The sequence below is a fragment of the Betta splendens genome, chromosome 5, assembly GCF_900634795.4.
Source record: "Betta splendens chromosome 5, fBetSpl5.4, whole genome shotgun sequence".
NCBI lineage: Eukaryota > Metazoa > Chordata > Actinopteri > Anabantiformes > Osphronemidae > Betta > Betta splendens.
The window spans coordinates 11,585,372-11,608,178 of NC_040885.2; the positions used below are offsets into that span (position 1 = coordinate 11,585,372).

The following is a 22,807-nucleotide window of genomic DNA, read 5'->3' on the forward strand; positions in this document are numbered from 1 at the left end:
TGATCACAACTATGTTTACATTTTTTTACTTGTTTTCTTACTTTTTATGTGGCTACACTAAGGCTTCCAATAATTACTCCAATGTTTGAAACAAGAAACCACACTTAACTAAATGCTGTACTGCTCCTGTATCCCTTGAAGTGTTGCTTTATTCATGCAGTAGCTGTTCTTTTGTTTTGTTTTTTCCTACAGACTGGATTGGAGGTCATATAAGAACATATCCATCTTCAGGTTGTATAATACATTAGAACCTTTTAAGCACATATGCAATTAGATTTTAGCAGCCATGACTTCATCAATGTCTTTAAATAAAATAAGCGTCACAGGGGCCTTTCCCAGTGTCTCTCAGGGAGCTGCTTTGAAAACAAGTACAGTAGGAAAAAACAACCACTTAAATGACACACGAGAAGAACTCCAGCACTGCGTGACCCTTAGGAGGATATGAATGAAAGTGCTGTCAAATTTTTTTAAACAACATGCAGAATTATTGATTTGATACTCACATCGTACGGTAACTTTTACAGTACACTGTCAGAATGAGTGAGTGAAAATTTTTAACTGAATATAATGACCATCTTCAAGCTAACATATCTCTTAGTATCCACCTTCCAGTGAATTAGAAAGAAAATTGATCTTTCTGCAACATGCATTGACAAATGCACATGTTCATTAGCTTTGGATTTATTCATCCTGACATCCACATCAACTAATTCTAGTTTAGTTTCACTGTTAAAAGGGAGGATTAAAATAGTAGTAGTAGATACATTCAGTACTTTGTCGTACATTTAAGGAACTGCCATTCTAATTTCTCCTTATACAGATATTACTGCTGGTCCTGCTTCTCCCCATGGCACAGTAGCTACTGGTACAGTATTTCATAACTCTGTGTGTGTGTGTGTGTGTGTGTGTGTGTGTGTGTGTGTGTGTGTGTGTGTGTGTGTGTGTGTGTGTGTGTGTGTGCGTTCATACATATTCATAATTTCTATACAAATTAAACTATAAGGGTTACAGGGTTCACATGTTCAATTGCTTTAGATTTGCTCATCCTGACACCCACATTTAGTAGTTTATTTATTTGACTGTTTTTTGCTGGTGTGGGTAAAAGGTGTGCATTTACTAAAAACTAAAGATCCATTGTTTAAGGTTTGAGGCAAGTGTGATTTTTCTGATTTTTTTCCCCCTTTTGATTGTGATTATTTCATTTTTGCAGCAAACTTTTCTTCACTGCATTTAAAGTATATGCAATTACGTATTGGAGGGAAGCCAGTGTTTGTCCTCATCAAACAAGTTCACTCTTTGTCTATAGTTCCTGTTTTGCACAGGTTTTTGATTAAAACTGAGGATCAGTCTCTTCCACTCTGCTTTGACGTCCCTGGAGACACTCGCCTTAAACTACTTCACCATCCCAGTGAGGGTCAGTAACGTTATTTTACCCATTCTATATCCCAGATGATGCAAGAAACACGTACAAGAAAATACAAAAAAGAAAAAGGAAAAAATTTCTTGAAAATTTTGTTCACATCATATTGTCATATCATTCCCCTTTCAAGTGTGCTGCTGATGAACATCTGTTTTCATTTGCACCAGAGCTGTCTGTGATTGGTCTCCTGGATTCACCACCAAATACAGGATTCAAACTAATCGTCATCCACTTAAAGAATAGCCAGGTTGTTGAGCTGTGCCCTGACGGCCTCATTAAGCAACAGGTTCAAGGAGTTATGCATTACACTGGACAGAACCTTGTCTCAACTGAGTGAGTAGAATAAAGAATACCTGTAGTGGTAGTAGATATACTGTGGAAAAGCACCAACTTCACTCACTTTAAGTCTACAACCACCTGCTTTCTCAGTAGTTTGATGTGACGTCTTGAAATGTCTGAGAGACAAACATGCTATAAAACACGCTTTGTATTTTTTTTCTTTAGCATAACTGCTATCGGACGAGACAAGGAATTTGATGTTGCCATTGGAGACACTCGCATGGTCGTCTTAATTCATGAGGTGGATGGTAACAAGTTCCTCTGGCCGGTTTTAAGACAGAAGCCATTGGACAACAACATTGATGGAATTTTAGGTTTGTTTGAATGAATCAGAAAATGAGTCAATGTTTGCATCCATATGAGGTTTGAACAATCATTCAAGTATTCTCTGCTTTTCCTCTTATATTATGTGTCCAGTTCTAAAGCCAGCAGTTTATGAGGAGTTGCAGCAAAGTCCCTCCACAAAGCTGAAGATCAGAGATCAGGAGATTGGTGTCACCAGGTACAGTTTGGTCTCATACCCTTTAGTATTAGACCACAGAATGAAAAGCTATTTAAAAGTGAACATTAGTATAAAGAAGCTCCTTCTACACAAACATGACTATGTCTGTGGTTCCTTTGCAGATCCAGTGCTGTTGACTACAGTATTTCTGCTGCCCCAATACTGGACTGCTGGTTCATGTCTACTGAGTCTGCTCTGCAGAGACGCCTGGATGATTTCATTGTTTAATCACCAGAAATATAAAAATAAGAAGAATAAGAAAAATAATTAATTCACTATAGACGAATTTGCAAATCAATAAAACATATTCCAAACCTTTGCTCGTCTGAAACTTAATATTCATCTTAGATGCATAGGATGTGTCAGTCTCTACATTTATTTGGAATAATATTTAATCTTATATTAACGAATTTGTTACCTTTGAGTTATATCAAAGTACAGTATATATTCTGTATATGTGAAACAAGAAATGTCAACAAAGGCCTGTTTTGGGAAACTGGAGATCATGACTGAGGTGACAGAATCTGGACCTGAAGACCGGCCAAACCTGCTCCTGTGCTTATTGATGGCTTGTACATGAGATGCTGCTGGATGGGTTGTAAAGGCTGGAGTTTATAGAGTGACTTAAAGAATTTGTTACCTTTAAGTTATATCAAAGTACAATATATATTCTGTATATGTGAAACAAGAAATGTCAACAAAGGCCTGTTCTGGGAAACTGGAGATCATGACTGAGGTGACAGAATGTGGAAAAGATGAATAGAGGTGATTTTGGATGATCTGGGCAGAACTTGCCATACTTATTGGGAACTAATGCAGTTTTTTGCAACATTGCTGATTAGAGCTGCAGATCCAGAATGTGTGGGAACAATTCCAATATTGAAAAAAGGACAAATCCTGTTTGTACATTTGAGTCAACTTACATTCCTGCATATCCCCTTGCCACAGCATCTATTGGTACAGTATTTCATAAGATGCAAAAATGATTGGCTTCCAGTCACTGCATATTGTAGCCTTATTTACGTTTATCAAAATAGTGTGTGGGTGGTGGTACGGGATAAATGACAATTGTTGATGTGGGAGTGGAATGACACCGGGACGCTTGTGGTGGAAATTTTCCATAAAGAAGTAGATGAGAGAGAGTTGTCCTTTTGTGCGATTTATTGAAATAATAAAGAAAATAAAAATAATGGGGAAAGCAAATAAAAAGCATGGATGTTGATCGTGCACATCAACAAACCAAAAACCAGCTGGGGAGATCAGTGCACACACCACGAAGGTGTGATGCAAAGCCCACGATCCTAAAGTTGCTTCTGCCTTTTAGCTTCTCTGTCCGACTAGGGTGGAATGTCTTTCTAACCCAATCAAATTACATGCACCATCTCCTTCCTGTCGCAGTGTGTGTGAAGATATTTACATTCTCACACCTGCATCGCTGACGTCCAACTATCTGTGAGAAAGGAGCACCAAGTCTCAACAGACAGAGACACAACTCCCTGACCTTGGGTTTGGGAGCTAGAGTTGAGAGTCTATCAGGCAGAGACAACCATTGAACAATCTAGGTGAAATGTCAAATGCATACAGTAAGACAAAACATAAGATATTAATTGCAGAACATAAGTCATAACTTGTATAATAACTGCATAGAAATGCATAGAAATAAGGAAGAGAATTAAAAATAAGGAAGAGACAATTTTTCCCATAACACTCCCCCCTTTTGATTATACATTAATCAAACCATAAAGGAATAAAAATTGTCAACATCACATTCTGTAATAATAAAAGACCCTTGCAAATGAAACAATAAGGGTATTAACTCATCAAGATTCAAAATACACCTTCACATAAAATGCAAGTAACTTAGGGACAAAAGGTTGGGAGCTGTTTTTGGTGGATAGTTATACAAGAATAACCTCTGTATCGCCATGTGAAGAAAATAAGCTCATAATCATATTTGTATCAGATTATATTTTGTGATCAGATAGCCTAAGACCATTGTCAAAGTCATTACGTGAATTAGAGTTGGGGTTTTTGAACATAGTGCATTGTGTCATTTGATACGAGAGTGTTGCTGAGGTCGCACGCATGATGAGACCTTTAACCAGTGGGATAACGCAAAAACCAAACAAGAGAATCACAGCCATCTCAATGATAAAGGAAACAGCTGTGGACATGAGAACAGATTTCCATTTTCCAGACATTTCGTCTAGCCAATTTCCAAGGGAAAGAACCTATACCAGAGTTAGCTGAGATTCTGAAGGCCGTGGAGCGCCTTCGCCACAATACCATTGGAATCAGTGTTATTCAGGATGTAAGTACAACATGCCTCTCCAAACATAACACAAACGCCTCTTTTCTCTGCTAACAACGTGTCTACGGCCATTCAATAGTAATGTAATAAAGACAATTAATGTATGATAGCCATAGGTTTCCGGTGGGGTTCTGTTTCATATATTCTTAAGATAGATTTAATGCTTTCGGATCTTTAATTGTACATTTGCGTCTAGAGCGAATAGGAGATTCAGGGATTTAACCAGAATGATGATGCGTTTTGTCTCATAACCTCTGTCATCTGTAGATGAAGGATAAAAACTAATTGTAGCAGTGAATAAGTGATTGTGAGCAAATTAAACACCAAGTCAACTTTAGGATATTTAAACTCAGTGTTGTAAATTATGTGAAATTTTCTCATTCAAAAGTAGTGTGTGAACTTACATGGAAACATCATATGATCAAGGCAATAATCAGAGTAACATAAAATGTCTAACGCAACAAGGTTACAATTGATGTCTGTAACAATCTGCTTCTTCTTATTGAACAGTAGCGTTAGATTGTTTCCAACCTGTTTGTTGAAGTATTGACAGTTCGTTGGGGTTCTTCGGGAGACATTTGGGATTTGTTATCACCGCCAGGTTTCCTCCCAATGTCGTCTGAGTCACTGTCACTCCCGTGATGTGAAGAGTCTACACGTCGTCCAGCGTCGGCAACTCAAGGCTGCTCGTGTGTGTGTTTTCTCAGAAACGTGTGTAGATGTATGGTCTGATAGTGTGATTCACCGGTGCAGCTTCAGGCGGCGCTTGGCTCACACCTTTAGCTGAACGGTCAACGCAGCCTCGCCTCAGTGCGTGTGTGAGCACAGCGAGGGTCGTCCTTCTCAGTTCTTTATGTCAGTGGTGGTTTTCTCGTGTGGTGTAGATGGAGGGTCGTCTGTCGGATCCGGGACCTTCCTGGATGGAGTTGGTCCAAGTCGCTCTCTCTGCGATCTTTACAGCCGTGTGGGTCGTCAGAAGGTCCTGGAAGGGGCCTCGCCATCGTTTGGAGTCCCAATGCTTCCTCCTGAAGTCCTTAACAATCGCCCAGTCCCCTGGTTGGATGGTGTAATGGTCCTGTCGCCTGTTTTCACCTGTTGGGAAATCTGAATTATGGGGAAAAGGTGTTTGGGCGGCACGGCGTGTCATCAGGCCCAAACCAGACTCCATGGCTACAGGTGGAACCATCCGTCAGCCAGAGTCTGTGTTCCTGCGAGGTAGAAAATGTTTAAAGCACAGGGAGAGAGGAAGAAAGGAAGGAAAGGATAGAGAGAGTTGGAGAGAGGGAACAAGGAAGAGGAGAGGAAACGAGGATCAGGAGAGGGAGGGGTTGTCGTCCTTCGCAGCAGCGTCTGCAGCTGCATGTCGGCAGAAACAAAGTCGTCACTGATGATGTAAAAACAGCATTAGCTGTAGGTGGCAGGACAGCGTCCAGCAAAGCAGAACCTAATCATGATGTGAGATAGGTTTGCAATTAGACTTCAAAAAAAGCTTCCTATGCTTCCACAGAGCGTCTGTGGAGTCCGTGTAGATGGTAACAGACTCTCCTTCTGCTCGTTTACTAGCTTCAGTCAATGTGATCAACTCTGCAGCCTGAGCAGAGTAGTGTCTTAGCAAAGAGCCAGACTTCAAGACGACCTCTTGATAATAATGTTCAGCATGTTGAGCAAAGTGGTGTTGCATCTAAGCCATCGGGCTGTAGAAAGATGTGATCTATTCCAAAAGAATCAAAGTATGAGGACAAAAGAACAGAAGTCGTACAACCTGATTTCTCATCCACTGTTTGAGTGAAGGTCACGTAGGGTCAGATCAGGAAGACCCAAAGTAGGAGCCTGAAGAGCAAGCATGAGGTCAGTGAACGTTGTTCAGCCTCAGACGTCCACGTGAGACAAGAAGTGGACGATGAAGACGTCTGCATCAGAACCCTGAGTGGGGCCTCAAAGACAGTAAAGTTAGGACTGAAGGTCCTACAATAAGAACAAAGACCTAGAAAAAACATCAGCTGTTTTTACGTGCACGGTTTAGGCAGGTTTCAAATTGCTTTAACTCTGTTGGGTGAGATGGATTTGCCATCAGCTGTAATTACAATGACCCAGAAAATAACCTTTGTCTGAACAAAGCGTAATTTAAACAGGCTCTCTTTGTGGCCTGTAGCATCCAATGTTTCAGTAGCTTAGTGGTGTCTGCAGTAACACCATCTTTGGCTCCTTTAAGAGGGTGGTGTTGTTTACATGGTCTGTGGTCTGATTTAGGTGCGATGACCACTGGTTCACATCCTCTGATCAAACCTACATCATGTCTGTGTGTGAGCCACAGGGAAGCAGGGCTTCCTGTAAGGCTGAGTGTTGGGTCAGAGCGTCCTCTGAAATGAAAATAAAAACATGTAGTGTGTCATTAGAATGTGGAGGTACCCAGTTCACTGTTTGCTGCACATGACAGGCAGAATAAAAAAAAGTTTTCTAAAACTATGCAAAGTAGGTGAATACGTCACATGGGGTCAGAAGTCGTTCACCAGTCTCCACCCCGTTGACATCTGTTCACGAAAGGACCCACGTCCTGCATCTGTCTCCATCATGTTTTCACAGAGGGACGTGTGGAACTGTAGAATAAACATCAAAAATCTTTTTTGTTCGTTAGTAAAAGAAATCGCAAGCGCAGACCTGTGTTCATCCCAAAAGAGGGAAGTTGAGGTCAGTTTGTCAGTGTGTGTGTGTGTGTGTGTGTGTGTGAAATCATAAACAAGCTGTGATGCAGCCTGTGTGAGGGCCTCAGTTACAGCCCCCCCTCAGCAGCCAATGATAAGAGCACAGCTGAGCTGAAGTTAACACCAACAAAAGAGGGATTATTTAGAATGTCTGTAGATGTAACCTGCACTCCGTCTGGAGTGGAAATCAATCAAATACCTAATTTACACATGAAATCTCTTCCTAAAAATTTAACTGGGCACAAGTTTGAAAGCAAAAATGAATGTTAAGGTGTCTTGCTGTCAGATGTTGCACAAGACAGTGAAAGAATAAGTTTTTCTTTAATAGTCTGGTACGTACAGTAATTATTATTACTTCTCTCTAATAGTCGTCTTCCCTTTAATAGTCATTAATAGTCTGTTTCAGTCGGTTTCAGTCTTCCTATGGTCTGGTTTTGTTTTTTCTACAGTCTGTTTTGTTTTCCTATAGTCTGTTTTTTTGTTTTTTCTACAGTCTGTTTTGTTTTTCTACAGTCTGTTTTGTTTCCTATAGTCTTCTAGTCTGGCCAGACAAACCTATATTGTGCACAAACCCTTTTAGAAACATAGAGGATTTTATTACTGAATTTGTTGCAAGTTAAAATAGTTTGAACCCATCAGACTGTAAAGTCATGCAGCAGTTGTCGTTTAGCTGTTTGTCATCATTTTAAAATCACTCTGTGGGATTTTTTTTTTGAGCAGAAAGCGATTCTTCATTGCGAGCAGATAAGCATGAACATGAATTTGAGCGTGTATCAGCTGTAAGCGTGTTTCTTCATTGCGTGTATGAATGTGTGTGTGTGTGTGTGTGTTTGCGGTACCGTCTTGTACGTCACGAGAAAAGGAACCGTCACCTTCCTCCTTCCCCAACCATCAGTCTCATGTGAGCGCCAGTGGGTGAAGCTTTTCAATGGGACAGTTGTTCCTCGATGACAGACGTTTCCTGGATCCTCACATGCAGCTCTATTGGGCCGATCACGTCTGAAGCCTCTCCTGTTGTTTCAACCAGTGTCTGTGTCAGAGCACGTCTTCTCTGCTGTTGCTCTGTCCTTGTTTTCCTTTGCTGATTGTCATAAGCAGGTGTCTGTGTCAGACACACACGCTTGTAGTAGCTGGTTCACCTGATGAGCCCAGAACGTGATGGCTGCAGACGTTGTGAGAGTCGCTGAGGCGTCCATGCTGTGGTCTGTGTCCTCCAGCTGCTGTGGCGTCAGAGCCTCCACCCTGTTCTGGTTGTTGATCAGGCGCTTCTTCTCCTTCGGTTCTTCTGCTGATGGTGGGAAAGGAGTCCAGATCCGGATTTACCCTCATCGCGCTCAGTTCTGCATTAGGACAGAGAGCAGAAACAATGGGAGCATTTGCTCTTGGCATGATATGTGTGTGTGTGTGGTGTATGTGTGTGTGTGGCAGAGTGCAAACAATTCTTCCCCAGAGTTGTTATCTCCTTTTTTCCTGTTACTCTCATCTCTCTTTTGTTTCTTTTAGGGCTTTAGTTTTGATAGTTTTGCTTTTTCAGATCGTTTCTTTTGTATCTAATTTTTCTTTTAAGGTGCGTATGTCCTTTACACAAAGCGATTCTCCTTTTGAACCCATAACCAGTTTCCCACTCATGGAAACATGAAACGCACTAATAACCATATTTACTTTTTACTTTTAATTACCTTTAGTTTTGTACGGTTGCTGTCTGGTGGTGAAGACTCAAATTGCCCCGAACCCGTCTTTCAGAGTCCGGCGGTTTCCTGCCTTAGATTTTTTGTGTGTTCCGGCCGGAACCTTCCCAAAATGCCTTTTTATCGGACGTCTCCGTAAAAAGGGAACCAACCTGATCTGGCGACAGAGCCTTTCACGAAGTATTTCCTCAACGTTAGGCCCCTCTAGGCCCGGGTCCCTCGTATCTTGAAAATACTTCACTCTGCACACGCGCTCCCTCTTTCAGAAGCCGTCTTTTATACTCAGTCCCCCACGTGTGGACCACGCACAGATCAAAAAAACATGTCTGTATCCTCAGTACAGACGGAAGCTCGGTTCCACGAGCCAACCCTTAGCAACCGACGTCTCACCACCCAGAGCAGACTTTCACCTAATTAAGAACATGTATTATTGGGATTTTTTTTTCTCTTTTTCTCGATCTAATTAATTTTCCTAATCAAATTTAGTGTTTCAACCAAATAGAAGATTTCTTTCCCTTTTTTTTCAACCAATTGAAATGTTTCAGCTAAATTAAAAATAAAAGTTCCAATCTTTTTGTTTTTCCCAAATCAAAGGAATCTCTCTCACCGAGCCGAGCCAAATTAGGATTTGAGTTTGAATCTGAGTTCGTGGATCTCGTCAGAGGCGATCCAGACGGGTGAGCAGTCCTCCCAGCTCTGAATGTCTGTAGAGGTTTGGAGGCTGAGCGACCCTAGTCCTCAGGACTATCGTCCCTGGCCACACCGTCCAGACGACCTGCAGCGGGATCCTGCCGACAACGCCAATTTCTGTGGTGGAAATTTTCCATAAAGAAGTAGATGAGAGAGAGTTGTCCTTTTGTGCGATTTATTGAAATAATAAAGAAAATAAAAATAATGGGGAAAGCAAATAAAAAGCATGGATGTTGATCGTGCACATCAACAAACCAAAAACCAGCTGGGGAGATCAGTGCACACACCACGAAGGTGTGATGCAAAGCCCACGATCCTAAAGTTGCTTCTGCCTTTTAGCTTCTCTGTCCGACTAGGGTGGAATGTCTTTCTAACCCAATCAAATTACATGCACCATCTCCTTCCTGTCGCAGTGTGTGTGAAGATATTTACATTCTCACACCTGCATCGCTGACGTCCAACTATCTGTGAGAAAGGAGCACCAAGTCTCAACAGACAGAGACACAACTCCCTGACCTTGGGTTTGGGAGCTAGAGTTGAGAGTCTATCAGGCAGAGACAACCATTGAACAATCTAGGTGAAATGTCAAATGCATACAGTAAGACAAAACATAAGATATTAATTGCAGAACATCATAACTTGTCATAACTTGTATAATAACTGCATAGAAATGCATAGAAATAAGGAAGAGAATTAAAAATAAGGAAGAGACAATTTTTCCCATAACAACGCTCAACCCCAGAAGACAGGGAACCAATGAGATGCCAGTTGTGAGTAAATAGTTGTGAACTTTGGATAGTGTTGATTTTCTGCCAAAGAGGACGAATTTGAATCATAGTTTTATCAGTGTTGTTCAAGATTAAAAAAAACTTAAGACTTAAAAAAACTTTATCAATCCAGGAAGAAAATCTCTTTCCTAGTTTGACTGCGCTCAACACAAAGAGACAAAAAGGGGATGAAAAGGATCCACAAACACAAATAACATACAAGTTGTCTTTCAATGACAATAAATATGTATTATATTACAGTATACTTAAATATAGAGAAACATTGTGGTATACAGACAAATTATGTAAATTATTATATACTGTATATATAAATTATATATTTTTTCCATAATGAATTAATAATATTTTGTATTAGATGTTTTAGATTGGAAGTTGGATTGAAAAAGTGAATAAAGGTGATTTTGGATGATCTGGGCAAAACTTACTGTACTTATTGGGAACTACTGTACTGCAGTTATTTGCAAGATTGCTGGTTAGCGCTGCAGTTCCACCATGTGTGAGAACAATTCCAATATTGAAAAAAGGACTAATCTTGTTCGTACATTTGAGTCAACTGCCTATTTCTTTGTCACAGCAGCTACTGGTACAGTATTTCATAAGATGTAAATGATGATGATGTGTGTGTGTGTGTGTGTGTGTGTGTGTGTGTGTGTGTGTTAGGAGGTTGATACAGGTTGATATATTTTACAGGAGAAGGACAACTATGGTTAATGATTGATGATTAATGATTAATGATGATGATTGATGATTAATGTAGATTAGCTTTGTGAGTTTTTTGCATGTACTGTATAATAAAACCTTTGTTTGCAGCACATTGCAGGATGTAGTTTCAGTCGTAACCTTTTGAAAAGACAAAACCATGTTTTTGTGCTTGAAGGTGCATTAGTCTGATTGTGAAAACATATTCTGATTTTGAATTTGTGGGTGAATCTTGTTAGGGACAAAGAGCAGAGTTCAGTAGACATAATCAATAGCTACAGTAAATAGCTGGTGCAAACACTGTGATCCAGGTGAGTTGAGTCATTGACTTCTTACTCCTAGAGTTAAAACGTTTCACCTTATGTTCAGGTAGTTCCTTCAGCCTGAGGAATGTTGATTAGAGACCACAAATACGTATATCCTCCAGGTACATTTCACCTCACACCTGTAAATAATAGGCTATTATGTGGGCAAAGGACTGGAGCTAGAGAGTAGATGTAAATGTTTGAGCACATGGACAATTCTAAGAGCAGATTCATGAGATGTTTCTGGGGTTTGAGACTGTCAAGATATGATCTTGGTCAGCCAGTGGTCAGGCAAAAGATCAGTATTCTTTATTTACTACCCTCCTGTATTTTCCTAGGATGACTGGGACATCTACAGCTTTCACATCAACTCCACAGTGACCAGTCGTTACAATACCTTTGCTTGTCTGAAACTTAATATTCATCTTAGATGCAAAGGATGTGTCAGTCCTTACATTTATTTGGTGTAAAAGAAGAAATGTCAACAAAGGCCTGTTCTGGAAAACTGGAGATCATGACTGAGTTGACAGACTCTAGTAGAAAACAATGTAGGACCACAGAAAACAAAGGAGGACCGTCCAAACCTGCTCCTGTGCTTACTGATGGCTTGTGAGGTTATGTACATGAGTACAGTAGTTTGGAGAATCAACCAGGTGCTGGCAGAAATGATGCTGGATGGGTTGAAAAGACTGGAGCTTATGGAGTGATTTGTAGGGGAGTAAGGGTCAATATGGGAGGTAACAAGGCTGGTAAAAAGATGGAGGCGGTACAGGATAAATGATTAATGTTGATGTGGGAGTAGAGTGACACCGGGACTCTTAACCCCAGGAGACAGGGAACCAATGGGATGCCAGTTGTGAGGTACTAGTTGTGTACTTTGGATGATATAGATTTTGTGCCAGTAAAAAAGGGTTTGTGTCATAGTTTTATCACTAATTAAATGCATGGTGTTTATTTTATAAAGAAAATAAAAGAATGGTGAAAATCCGTCCCTGGTTCAACCAGCCCTGCCTGTGTTCATTCCCTTAAAAAAAAGACAATGAGAGCACCAGAGATCCATGGCCAGCGCTTACTGTAGCTGTTCTGTGTGTGTGTGTGTGTGTGTGTGTGTGTGTGTGTGTGTGTGTGTGTGTGTGTGTGTGTGTGTGTGTGTGTGTGTGTGTGTGTATGTGTGGGTGGGTGGGTGGGTGGTTGAGTGGGTGGAGGTTAATACAAGACAAACTGGAGGCACGGTTGCACTCTGACAGGAGCCATCATGGGGAGAGCTCTGATACAAACCACCCTCTTTGCTCTGTTTCTGACTTTGGTCACCTCTTTACCAAATAAAGTAAGTTCATAAAAGCTGAGCAACTCCACTGTAAATACGGTATTTTAGAGGAGAAGGACAACTATGGTTAGAATAATGTAGATTAGCTTTGTGATAATATAAAACAAAACAGTTCAGTTTTTTTGCATGTATAATAAAACCTTTGTGTGCAGCACATTGCAGGATGTAGTTTCAGTCGTAACCTTTTGAAAAGACAAAACCATGTTTTTGTGCTTGAAGCTGAATTAGTCTAATTGCGAAAACAAATTCTGATGTTGAATTTGTTGGTGAATCTTGTTAGGGACAAAGAGCAGAGTTCAGTAGACATAATCAATAGCTACAGTAAATAGCTGGTGCAAACACTGTGATCCAGGTGAGTTGAGTATTGGACTTCTTACTTCGTTAAAACATTTCACCATCTGTTCAGGTAGCTTTTTCAGCCCGAGGGATGTTGGTTAGAGAACACAAATTTATCACCCAGCTACACTTCACTTTACTCCTGTAAAGGTTAGGCCCTTTGGTGGACAAAGGACTGTGCCTAGAGTAGATGTAAATGGTATTTAAGCTCATGCACAAAGCTATGGGAAAAAAACATTTTTTTCTGGGGTTGGAATTCTATGAACATATGATCTTGGTCAAAAAATCAGTATTCTTTATTTACTACCCTCCTGTATTTTCCTAGGATGACTGGGACATCTACAGCTTTCACATCAACTCCACAGTGACCAGTCGTTACGCTACAACAGTCATCACAAGCCGCGTGGCCAATCGAATGAACGAATCCAAGGAAGTAGAATTCCAAGTGCGGATTCCCAAGAATGCCTTCATCAGTAAATTCAGAATGTGTGTGAAATATTTACATAGGTTTACACATGAACAATAAAAGAGTAACAAATCAGGGGACAGTCAGGACTGTTGTTCACCATCATTTCTTCAGGTTTATGGACGGCCAGGTGTACGATGGTGTTGTGAAAACCAAGGAACAGGCTCAGCAGCAGTACACTGCAGCTGTATCCCGTGGGCAAAGCGCTGGGCTCGTCAGGTACATGGGCCACTTTACTACCTACAGGTCCTGTCTGTTACTTGAACCTCTCACAGTGGGGCCTCAGTGTAACATGCAGTAGCACAATCTAAAGAAGAGGGTGAGAACCTGTGCTCCAGTGCTGTGATGGTGCTCTGTATTGCAGCTCTGTAGGGAGGACCCTGGAGGAATTTAAGACGTCAGTGACTGTGGCCGCCCACAAAAAGGTGACCTTTGAACTCACGTATGAGGAACTGCTGAAACGCAGGCACGGCAAGTACGAACTGCAAATCCATGCTCGGCCGATGCAGCCTGTCAGCGACTTCAAGGTAGGTCTCATCATGTAGTGGTCATGCAGGGAGGGTTGGGGTCATCACATATTGATTCATGAGTGGTTCTAACGAGTTTTCCTTCCAGGTTGATGTGTACATTGATGAAAAGGCTGGCATCAGTTTCCTGGAGGTTAAAGGTGGACTAAGCACCAAAGCTCTGGCTAATGCCATCACCAAAACACTGACAGACAAACAGGTACAGCAGGAAGTGATGGCAAATCCTTACAGTATGTTTATTAGTTTGTTTCATCCAGTTTACTGTGCAGTCAATGCATCATTTTTTTTAATCATGATGTACTGTACTTTTACTGTTGCGTGACATCACTTGAACTATAAGTCTACAAACACAAAAACTGTTATTTTTTCTATAGGCCTTAGCGACTCAGGTTGGGAATAACCCCCCTGGGCTGCTACAATATCATAACAGATGAAACAGCCTCCAGGTCCAAGCTTCAGTTTGTCCCTTTCAGTTTATGCTGTTTTCTGGCATCCTCTTGTTTGTAGGCGTGGGTGTACTTCTACCCAACTGAAAGCCAACAGAAGACATGTGACAGCTGTGGAGAGCAGGGTATGAATGGAGATCTGGTTATTGTTTATGATGTCAACAGGGACATTTCAGTTGGTGACATTAAGGTACATAAAGTGGTTTTCTTTTTGTTACATGAAAACCAACAATACAGAATATAAAGTATCTACAGGAACTAAGTACTTCTTTATTAACAATGTTTTTTGACAAATATTAATTTATACCTTTTTTTAAGGCATCAGGTGGATACTTTGTCCACCACTTTGCTCCGTCCAGTCTTCCACGGATACCAAAGAATGTTGTCTTTATTATTGATCAAAGTGGCTCCATGCACGGCAGAAAAATACAACAGGTACAGTTTGTTACATACTGTCACTGAGGCACAGCAGGAATTTTAGCTTTGTGAGACGGTTGCATGAATTTCATTGAACATGAAGTAATCATTACCTCATGGGTTTTTAAACCTGAGTTGAAGCCCTGACATGTCAGTGATTCTTCTTTTCTCAGACCAGGACAGCATTAATCCATATTTTGAACGATTTGAATGAAGATGACTTTTTCAGTCTCATCACTTTTGATGGTAACATTTTTCACTGGAAGAGAGAACTTGTTCAGGCCACCAAGACAAACGTGAACAGTGCCAAGACTTTTGCACAAAATATTAAAGACAATGGATGTGAGTGTGTTTTAATAAATATATATACTTTGTATAATGTTTACAAGTAGAAATATGAAGACTAAATGTGTTTTTACTTCATTGTAGCCACTGACATTAATGCAGCAGTGCTGGAAGGAGCTCGTATTCTGAAGGCACATCCCAGAGAAGGTTCAGCATCGATCCTTATACTTCTGACTGATGGAGACCCAAACTCAGGTTAGGAATAAAGACACACATGCATGAATATGCCCTAATGAGACCATAAATAACTTATTTACATGTATTTCATTGGGGTTTTTTTCAAATTGAGGTCTTTTGAAATTAAAAAATGTACCATATTGCACATTTTGTTTGAACCCACCACTACTTTTTGTGGTAATAATGTGACAATTGTTCACTGTCTTTTTCTGGTGATTGTTTAAATAAACATACTTTGTTACTACAGGGGAGACAAACCTCGAAACAATACAGTCCAATGTCCGAAAGGCCATTGCAGGAAAATTTCCTCTCTACTGTCTTGGTTTTGGTTTTGACGTCAATTTTGAATTCCTTGAGAAGATGTCACTGCAGAACAACGGTGTAGCACGACGGATCTATGAGGACTCTGATGCTGACTTACAGCTGAAGGTATTTTGAAAGACTTGGCTGCTTCATGTTATCATTACTGGGGACTGTTGGACATGGGGAGAATCAAGATTCCTGCACTGTCCATTCACAGGGTTTCTATGAAGAGGTGGCCACTCCTCTGTTGACCAATGTAACCATGATGTACACAGGAGGCACCAATCTGACCCAGACTCACTTCACACAGTATTATAATGGCTCTGAGATTGTGGTGGCTGGTCAGATCACTGACAATGACATTGAGACCTTCACTCCAGAAGTTATAGCCATTTCAGTAAGAATTCATTTAAGCTGCACACTGTGTGTAATAATGTGAAAGAGCTTTAATGACATGACTGTGGGCCACAACAGGGAACAGGCAGTGTGAGGTTTTCTGACACTAATCCCACTGTGGAATCGACTGACACAGTGTCTGACAGACGCCTTCAGAGGGTTTGGGCCTACCTCACAGTCAAACAACTCCTGGACAAGGTGTGAGTGTGGTGTTGGCCATTTTCTTCTGTTGTCTGTAATTAATTGATTATTAAAAGCTGCAATCCTCATTTGTAATCATAAAATTTTAAGAAAATAAAATATTCATTTGTCAGATTTAAAATTTCAGATGATGTTCTTGTATTGCAGTGTCTTTAAAAATGTTCATTGTACCAGTATGAAAATATTGTTGCATGTTAATAATCATAATCATAACTTAGGCTGCAGTTGTCTGGGCCTGAGAAAGATCCAATGAGGGCAGAGGCCTTGGAGCTGTCACTGAAGTACAGCTTTGTGACCCCACTCACATCCATGGTGGTCACCAAGCCTGAGGGAGAAAACTCTGATGTGCTGCATAAACCCAAAGAAGGTGAAAAACCTGCAGCAGTACAAATGTGAGAAACATACATACAACAGAATACAAAATCTAAAAGGTTTATCTTCAACTGTTTTCTTTTAACAGGCCAGATGGATCCTATTCCAGGTATTGCATTGCTCTGCTCTAACATGATAATATAAAATGATTTATTATGTATATTATATGTATTTTATATATAAATGTATGCACAAGTACAGTATTGAAAACTCCATTATTCACTTGAAGATGCAAGGCCTATTTACAATAAGACTACAAGACAGTAAAGTAAAACTTTGTTCTAATTCATTGTTAATATTTTTTTCTGGTTTACAGCTGCAACTTCACGTAATTCAGGTTTGATATAGACACACTTGTGAGAGGAAAATTAAATTAAACTTTCTTTAATGCTCATGTAGTTTTATTTTGAAACAGAACAAATGTGTACAGTGCATGTCCTAAATCTGTGCCCTATTGTCATCCAGTAAAAGCTGAAATTGGCTTCACGCTCCCAAAGCAGTTTGGTAGATTCTCTCTAAACTAGAACATTTTGCCAAAATTTAACTAAAAATTGTGGACTAAAATATTTTTAATGAAATGTGACGTTATGGTACTGTAATTAAAAAAAATTTAAATAAGTAAAAATATTTCACATTGATGTTTTGCAAAACAACTGTATGTAGCTCAGAGAAAATGATATGCACTACAACAACATGTTTATGCTCTTTTTTTTAAAATAAATTTCTTAAATGTGTAGAACACTAGATTTTACAGCCTTTAGAATTGTTTAAGCATTTACGTACAGTATTTTTTTTAGGAAGTAGTGCTGGTGCTGGTAGTGCTGGAAGAAGAGGTAATGTATTTTTTTCTTTTAATACTCTTTTTATATGCAGTAACTATTTTTATCGACAGATATCAAGGTAGCCTATTCCAGGTACTGCATTGCTCTGCTTGAACGTCATAATATAAATTGATGTATTTTATATATAAATGTATTGATAAATATTACAAACTGAAAGTCCATCAATCACTTGAATATGTAGATGTGAAAAAAGTTTTAAATTGTGAGCAGTTTATTTACAATTAGACTACAAGACAGTAACGTCAAACTCTGTCTTAATATATATATATATATTTTTTTTATTACACTTGTGACTTCATGTATTTCAGGTTTGATAAGTAAACTTTCTTTGATGCTCATATAGTTTCATTTTGAAACAGAAAAGATGTGTACAGTACATGTCCTAAAGGTGAACCGTACTGTCACAGTAAAAGCTGAAATTGGCTTCATGCTCTAAAAAGCTAATGTTTATGTGTTTTCTTTTTATAGGCCAGATGCAGCCTAATCCAGGTATTGCATTGCTCTGCTCTAACATGATAATATAAAATTATTTATTATGTATATTAGATATATTTTATATATAAATGTATGCACAAGTACAGTATTGCGAACTGAAAGTCCATTAATCACTTGAAGATGCACAGCTTATTTACAATTAGACTACAAGACAGTAAAGTCAAACTTTGTTCTAATTTATTGTTAATATTTTTTTCTGTTTTACAGTTGCAACTTCAGAGGAAAATTAAATTAAACTGTCGTTAATGCTCATATAGTTTTATTTTAAAACAGAACAAATGTGTACAGTACATGTACTAAATCTGTGCCCTACTGTCATCCAGTAAAAGTTGAAATATTTCACATTGATGCTTTGCAAAAGAACTGTATGTAGCTCAGAGAAAATGACATGCACTACAACAACATATTTATGGTTTTTTTCTCTTATTAATTTTCTTTTTAAATGTGTAGAACACTAGATTTTACAGCCTTTAGAATTGTTTAAGCATTTACGTACAGTATTTTTTTTTAGGAAGTAGTGCTCGTGCTGGTAGTGCTGGAAGAAGAGGTAATGTATTTTTTTCTTTTAATACTCTTTTTATATACAGTAACTATTTTTATTGACAGATATCAAGGTACTGTACACCATATGTCCTAATGTTCCCTGGTTGATACTGTACCACCTTAAATGTTTAGCAAAGATCATATTAAGTCCCTATTTACAAAATCATACCTGAAATCATTAACAGTAACATCAGTACAAGTACTGTAGTCTGGATACCTGCACAGGGAGAAAACTCTGATGTGCTGCATAAACCCAAAGAAGGTGAAACATTAAGAGAATATAAAATCTAAAAAGTTTATCTTCATTTGTTTTTTTTTAACAGGCCAGAAGCAGAAGAATCGAGGTATTGCATTGCTCCTCTGGACAAGGATGAGTGTGTATTGGCCATTTTCTTTTGTAGTCTGTAATTTATTAATGTATTATTATTTGAATTTGTGTTAAGAATTGTTGCAGACCAGTGATTTAGACAGACAATTCTTTGAGGTCCACCATTCAATAAGAAATAGCTACAAAGTGGTTGGTATAAATTGGTTTATATTCCCCATTCTCTGTCCATGTAGACGAAACAAAAACCCATTGACTAACAATAATGTTTAACGGCGTTACTCTCCGTTCTTTTCTAAATGTTATCGTCTTATCTCGGAAGGGACAACTAAGAGTTGCAAATCAAGCTGGTAACCTCAAGCATATATATTTTTTTTAAACGTCCTGCTAATCTTTACTATTATCCAGTATTTTCTGGATAATAGATTCCTACCTTATTTTCCTGCTATGGCTTCCCCCTTTTCCTCTCCCTCTCACTAAATTTACTAAAACTACATTGAGTCAGTGTGTTGTTCGCCAAAACAATGTCGAACTCCGTAGTTTTCTCTAGACCCCTCCCCATGTGACCATCGATGACATGTATAGCCGGCTGTCATCTCTCCACTGCTGGTTGTTAGATGATGTCCTGCAAACGGTGGGGCTTTGTGGCTAACTGGAGCACTTTTTGGGGAAAAACCTGGGCTGATTAGAAGAGACGGCGTCCATCCCACGTTGAACGGAGCCTCTCTGCTCTCTCTCGATGGCCATGTTGCTTACACTCCCCACTCCGTGACAACTCAGAGTGGAGCCCAGGACGCAGAGTCGCAGTCTTACACGCCTCTCTGCAGGTTCTCTACAGCCGCCACCCACTCTTAGTCTTAGTTATATTAGTTATCGCATAGAGACTGTGTCTGCTTCCCGACCACCTAAACTATACAAGTCACACAAATCAAAGAGGAGTGACTTACCAGAATTTAATAAACATCAAAACAGTTCCTCTTACAAAACAAGTACCATAAGTTATAAAGTGTGGTTTATTAAATATCAGATCTCTCTCATCTAAATCCTTGTTAATACATGACTTGATAAGTGACCATCACATGATCTGTTCTGTCTCACTGAAACCTGGCTGCAGCAGGATGAATATGTTACTTTAAATGAGTCGACTCCAATAAGATCACAAACTATCATGTTCCTAGATGTACAGTAGAGTGGAGGAGTAGCAGCAATTTATAGCTTAGATTTATTAATTACTCCTAAACTTAAACATAGCTTAACTCATTTGAAGCCTCTGAGTCTTTCTCACCCAGACTCTAAAACTCAGAAGCCAGTTGTGTTTTGTATTGTTTACCGTCCTCCTGCTCTATAGAGTTCTTAACTGAATTCTCTGAATTCCTATTTGACTTAGTTCTTAGCACAGATAAAGTCATTGTAGTGGGAGGACTTTAACATTCATGTAGATGTTGACAGTAATTGTCTCAGCACTGCTTTAAACTCCTAATTAGACACTATTGGTTTTACTCAACAGGTAAATGAACCTGCTCATCGTTTTAACCGTACCCTCGATCTTGACATATGGGGTTGAAATTGATAATTTAATAGTTCTTCCCCAAAACCCTCTGTTATCTGACCATTTCTTATTAACTTCTGAATTTAGCATAATTGACCTTACAGCAGCTGGAAAGAAATCTTATAGCAGATGTTTATCTGACAACGCCGTTGCCAGATTCAAGCAGATGATTCCATCATCTTTTGCCTCAATGTCTTGTAGATACACAGAGAACATCACCTTAATCCTTATGAACAGGTTGACTGTCTTGTAGATGATGCTGCAGCTTCTCTACGTACAATGTTAGACACAGTCGCTCCCTGACGAGAAGACGGCAGTGAATCAGAGGAGGTTGCTCTGTGGTATAACTCAGAGATCCGCAGCCTTAAGCACAGGACCAGACAACTACAAAGGCAGTGGCGTTCCAACAAAATAAATGTAAACTGCATTGCATGGTAGGACAGCCTAATAATATATAAAAAGCACTTTGTGCTGCTAGAAAACACATTATTCCTCCCTTTGAGGAAAACAAAACAACCCCAGGTTTCTTTTCAGCACTATAGCCAGGCTGACTAAGAGTCATAGCTGTGTTGAGTCTACTATCCCCTTAAATCTCAGCAGCAATGACTTTATGAACTACTTTACTAATAAAATTATCATCATTAGAAAAACATTCAGCAGCGACTCCTTCCAAACGACAGAAAGCACTGTCTAGATCAATCAACTTTAATATACCAAATCCTCTGTCTTACCTAGACAGCTTCTTTCCATAACTCATATGGACTTAACCTCAATAATCAACTCCTCCAAGTCGTCCACTTGTCTTTTAGATCCAATCCCAACCAGATTACTCAAAGAAGTTCTACCTTTAATCAGCTTGTCCATATTAAATCAAATCAACCAATCTTTACAAATAGGCTATGTACCACAGGCTTTTAAGGTGGCTGTGGTCAAATCTTTATTGAAAAAACCTACTCTGGACCCTGGAGAACTAGCCAACTATAGGCCCATTTCAAATTGACCCTTTATTTCTAAGATTCTTGAAAAAATTGTGGCTAAACAATTATCTGACCACCTGAGTGGGAATAACCTGTGCGAAGATTTTCAGTCAGGATTTAGAAAACATCATAGCACAGAAACAGCTCTGGTTAGAGTCACTAATGATCTTCTCTTAGCTTCAGTCAATGGTCTAGTTTCTGTCCTTGTCCTGTTAGATATTATTGATTGATACAGTTTATCATAACATTCTATTACAGAGACTAGAAGATAGAATCGTAATTAAAGTAACAGCACTGGGATGGTTTAAATCCTATTTGTTGAACAGATTCCAGTTTGTTCATGTTAATGAGAAATTCTCCACATGCACAAGGATTAGCTATGGAGTACCACAAGGTTCTGTGCTTGGTCCAATTCTGTTTAGCCTATACATGTCTCCTCTAGGTGAGATTATTAGGATGCATTCTATTAATTTTCATTCTTATGCAGATGATACTAAGCTATATATGTCTTTTGAACCAAATGAAACAGATCAACTAGTCAAAATTCAGAGTTGTTTAAAAACATCAAATCTTGGATGTCCCAAAACTTCCTTCAACTAAATTCAGATAAAACTGTTGGGCCTAAAATCTGAGAGACACTATTGATTCAGATAGCCACCCTGGATGGCATAACATTAGCTTCAGATTCTACTGAGGAACCTTGTGTCATCTTTGACCTCTCTTTTACATCATACTTTAACCAAATCTCTAGAACTGCCTACTTTCATCTTAGAAATATACAGTAGCTAAAATCAGAAGCATCCTCTCTCAGAGCGATGCAGAGAAATTGATCCATGAATTTGTTACCTCTAGGCTGGCTACTGTAACTCCTTACTCATAGGATGTCCTAACAGCTCTTTAAAAAGCCTACACTTATTCAAAATGCCGCAGCTAGAGTTCTGACAGAACTTAAAAAGAGAGATCACATTTCTCCTACATTAGCTTCTCTGAACTGGCGGCATGTAAAATGTAGGATAGAATTTAAAAATTCTTCTATTCACCTACAATGTACTCAATGATAAAGCTCCTTCTTATCTTAAAGACCTCATAGTTCTTTATGCTCGGAGCAAAACACTGTTCTTAGAGCGCTGGGCTACTTGTGGTTCCTAGAGTTTTTAAATGTGAATGGGAGGCAGAGCTTTCAGCTACCAAGCTCCTGTCCTCTGGAACCAGCTCCCTCTTCAGGTTCGAGAAGCTGACACACTCTCCACCTTTAAAATTAGGCTTAAACCTTCCTTTTTGATAAAGCCTATAGTTAGAGATGGTTCAGGTCACTGGCA

General features: G+C 39.3%; 2 protein-coding genes and 1 long non-coding RNA gene across 4 annotated transcripts in view; 2 read left to right on the forward strand and 1 right to left on the reverse strand.

Annotated features, from left to right (window-relative positions):
- LOC114855155 (inter-alpha-trypsin inhibitor heavy chain H4-like) overlaps positions 1-22,807 on the forward strand; it is a 43,057-nt gene that overhangs the window by 10,159 nt on the left and 10,091 nt on the right. For both annotated transcript variants that reach the window (XM_055508887.1, XM_055508888.1), the window contains 5 exons: positions 193-231; positions 821-865; positions 1,307-1,414; positions 1,588-1,753; positions 1,925-2,073. In XM_055508887.1, coding sequence (XP_055364862.1) covers positions 193-231; positions 821-865; positions 1,307-1,414; positions 1,588-1,753; positions 1,925-2,073 — 507 coding nt within the window. The remainder of the gene's footprint in view (positions 1-192; positions 232-820; positions 866-1,306; positions 1,415-1,587; positions 1,754-1,924; positions 2,074-22,807) is intronic.
- On the reverse strand, positions 7,275-10,274 carry LOC129604095 (uncharacterized). Its single transcript, XR_008694699.1, has 2 exons — positions 8,954-10,274; positions 7,275-8,614 (listed from the first exon to the last, which is right to left on the reverse strand). It is a non-coding gene; the product is annotated as an uncharacterized LOC129604095 (long non-coding RNA).
- Positions 12,685-16,403, forward strand: LOC114855152 (inter-alpha-trypsin inhibitor heavy chain H3-like). Its single transcript, XM_029150050.2, has 12 exons — positions 12,685-12,771; positions 13,433-13,593; positions 13,688-13,792; positions 13,938-14,100; positions 14,189-14,299; positions 14,608-14,736; positions 14,865-14,981; positions 15,137-15,305; positions 15,393-15,503; positions 15,733-15,914; positions 16,006-16,185; positions 16,263-16,403. Exons 1-12 carry the CDS (start codon positions 12,700-12,702, stop codon positions 16,386-16,388), a joined length of 1,626 nt encoding a protein of 541 aa, XP_029005883.2. The 5' UTR covers positions 12,685-12,699; the 3' UTR covers positions 16,389-16,403.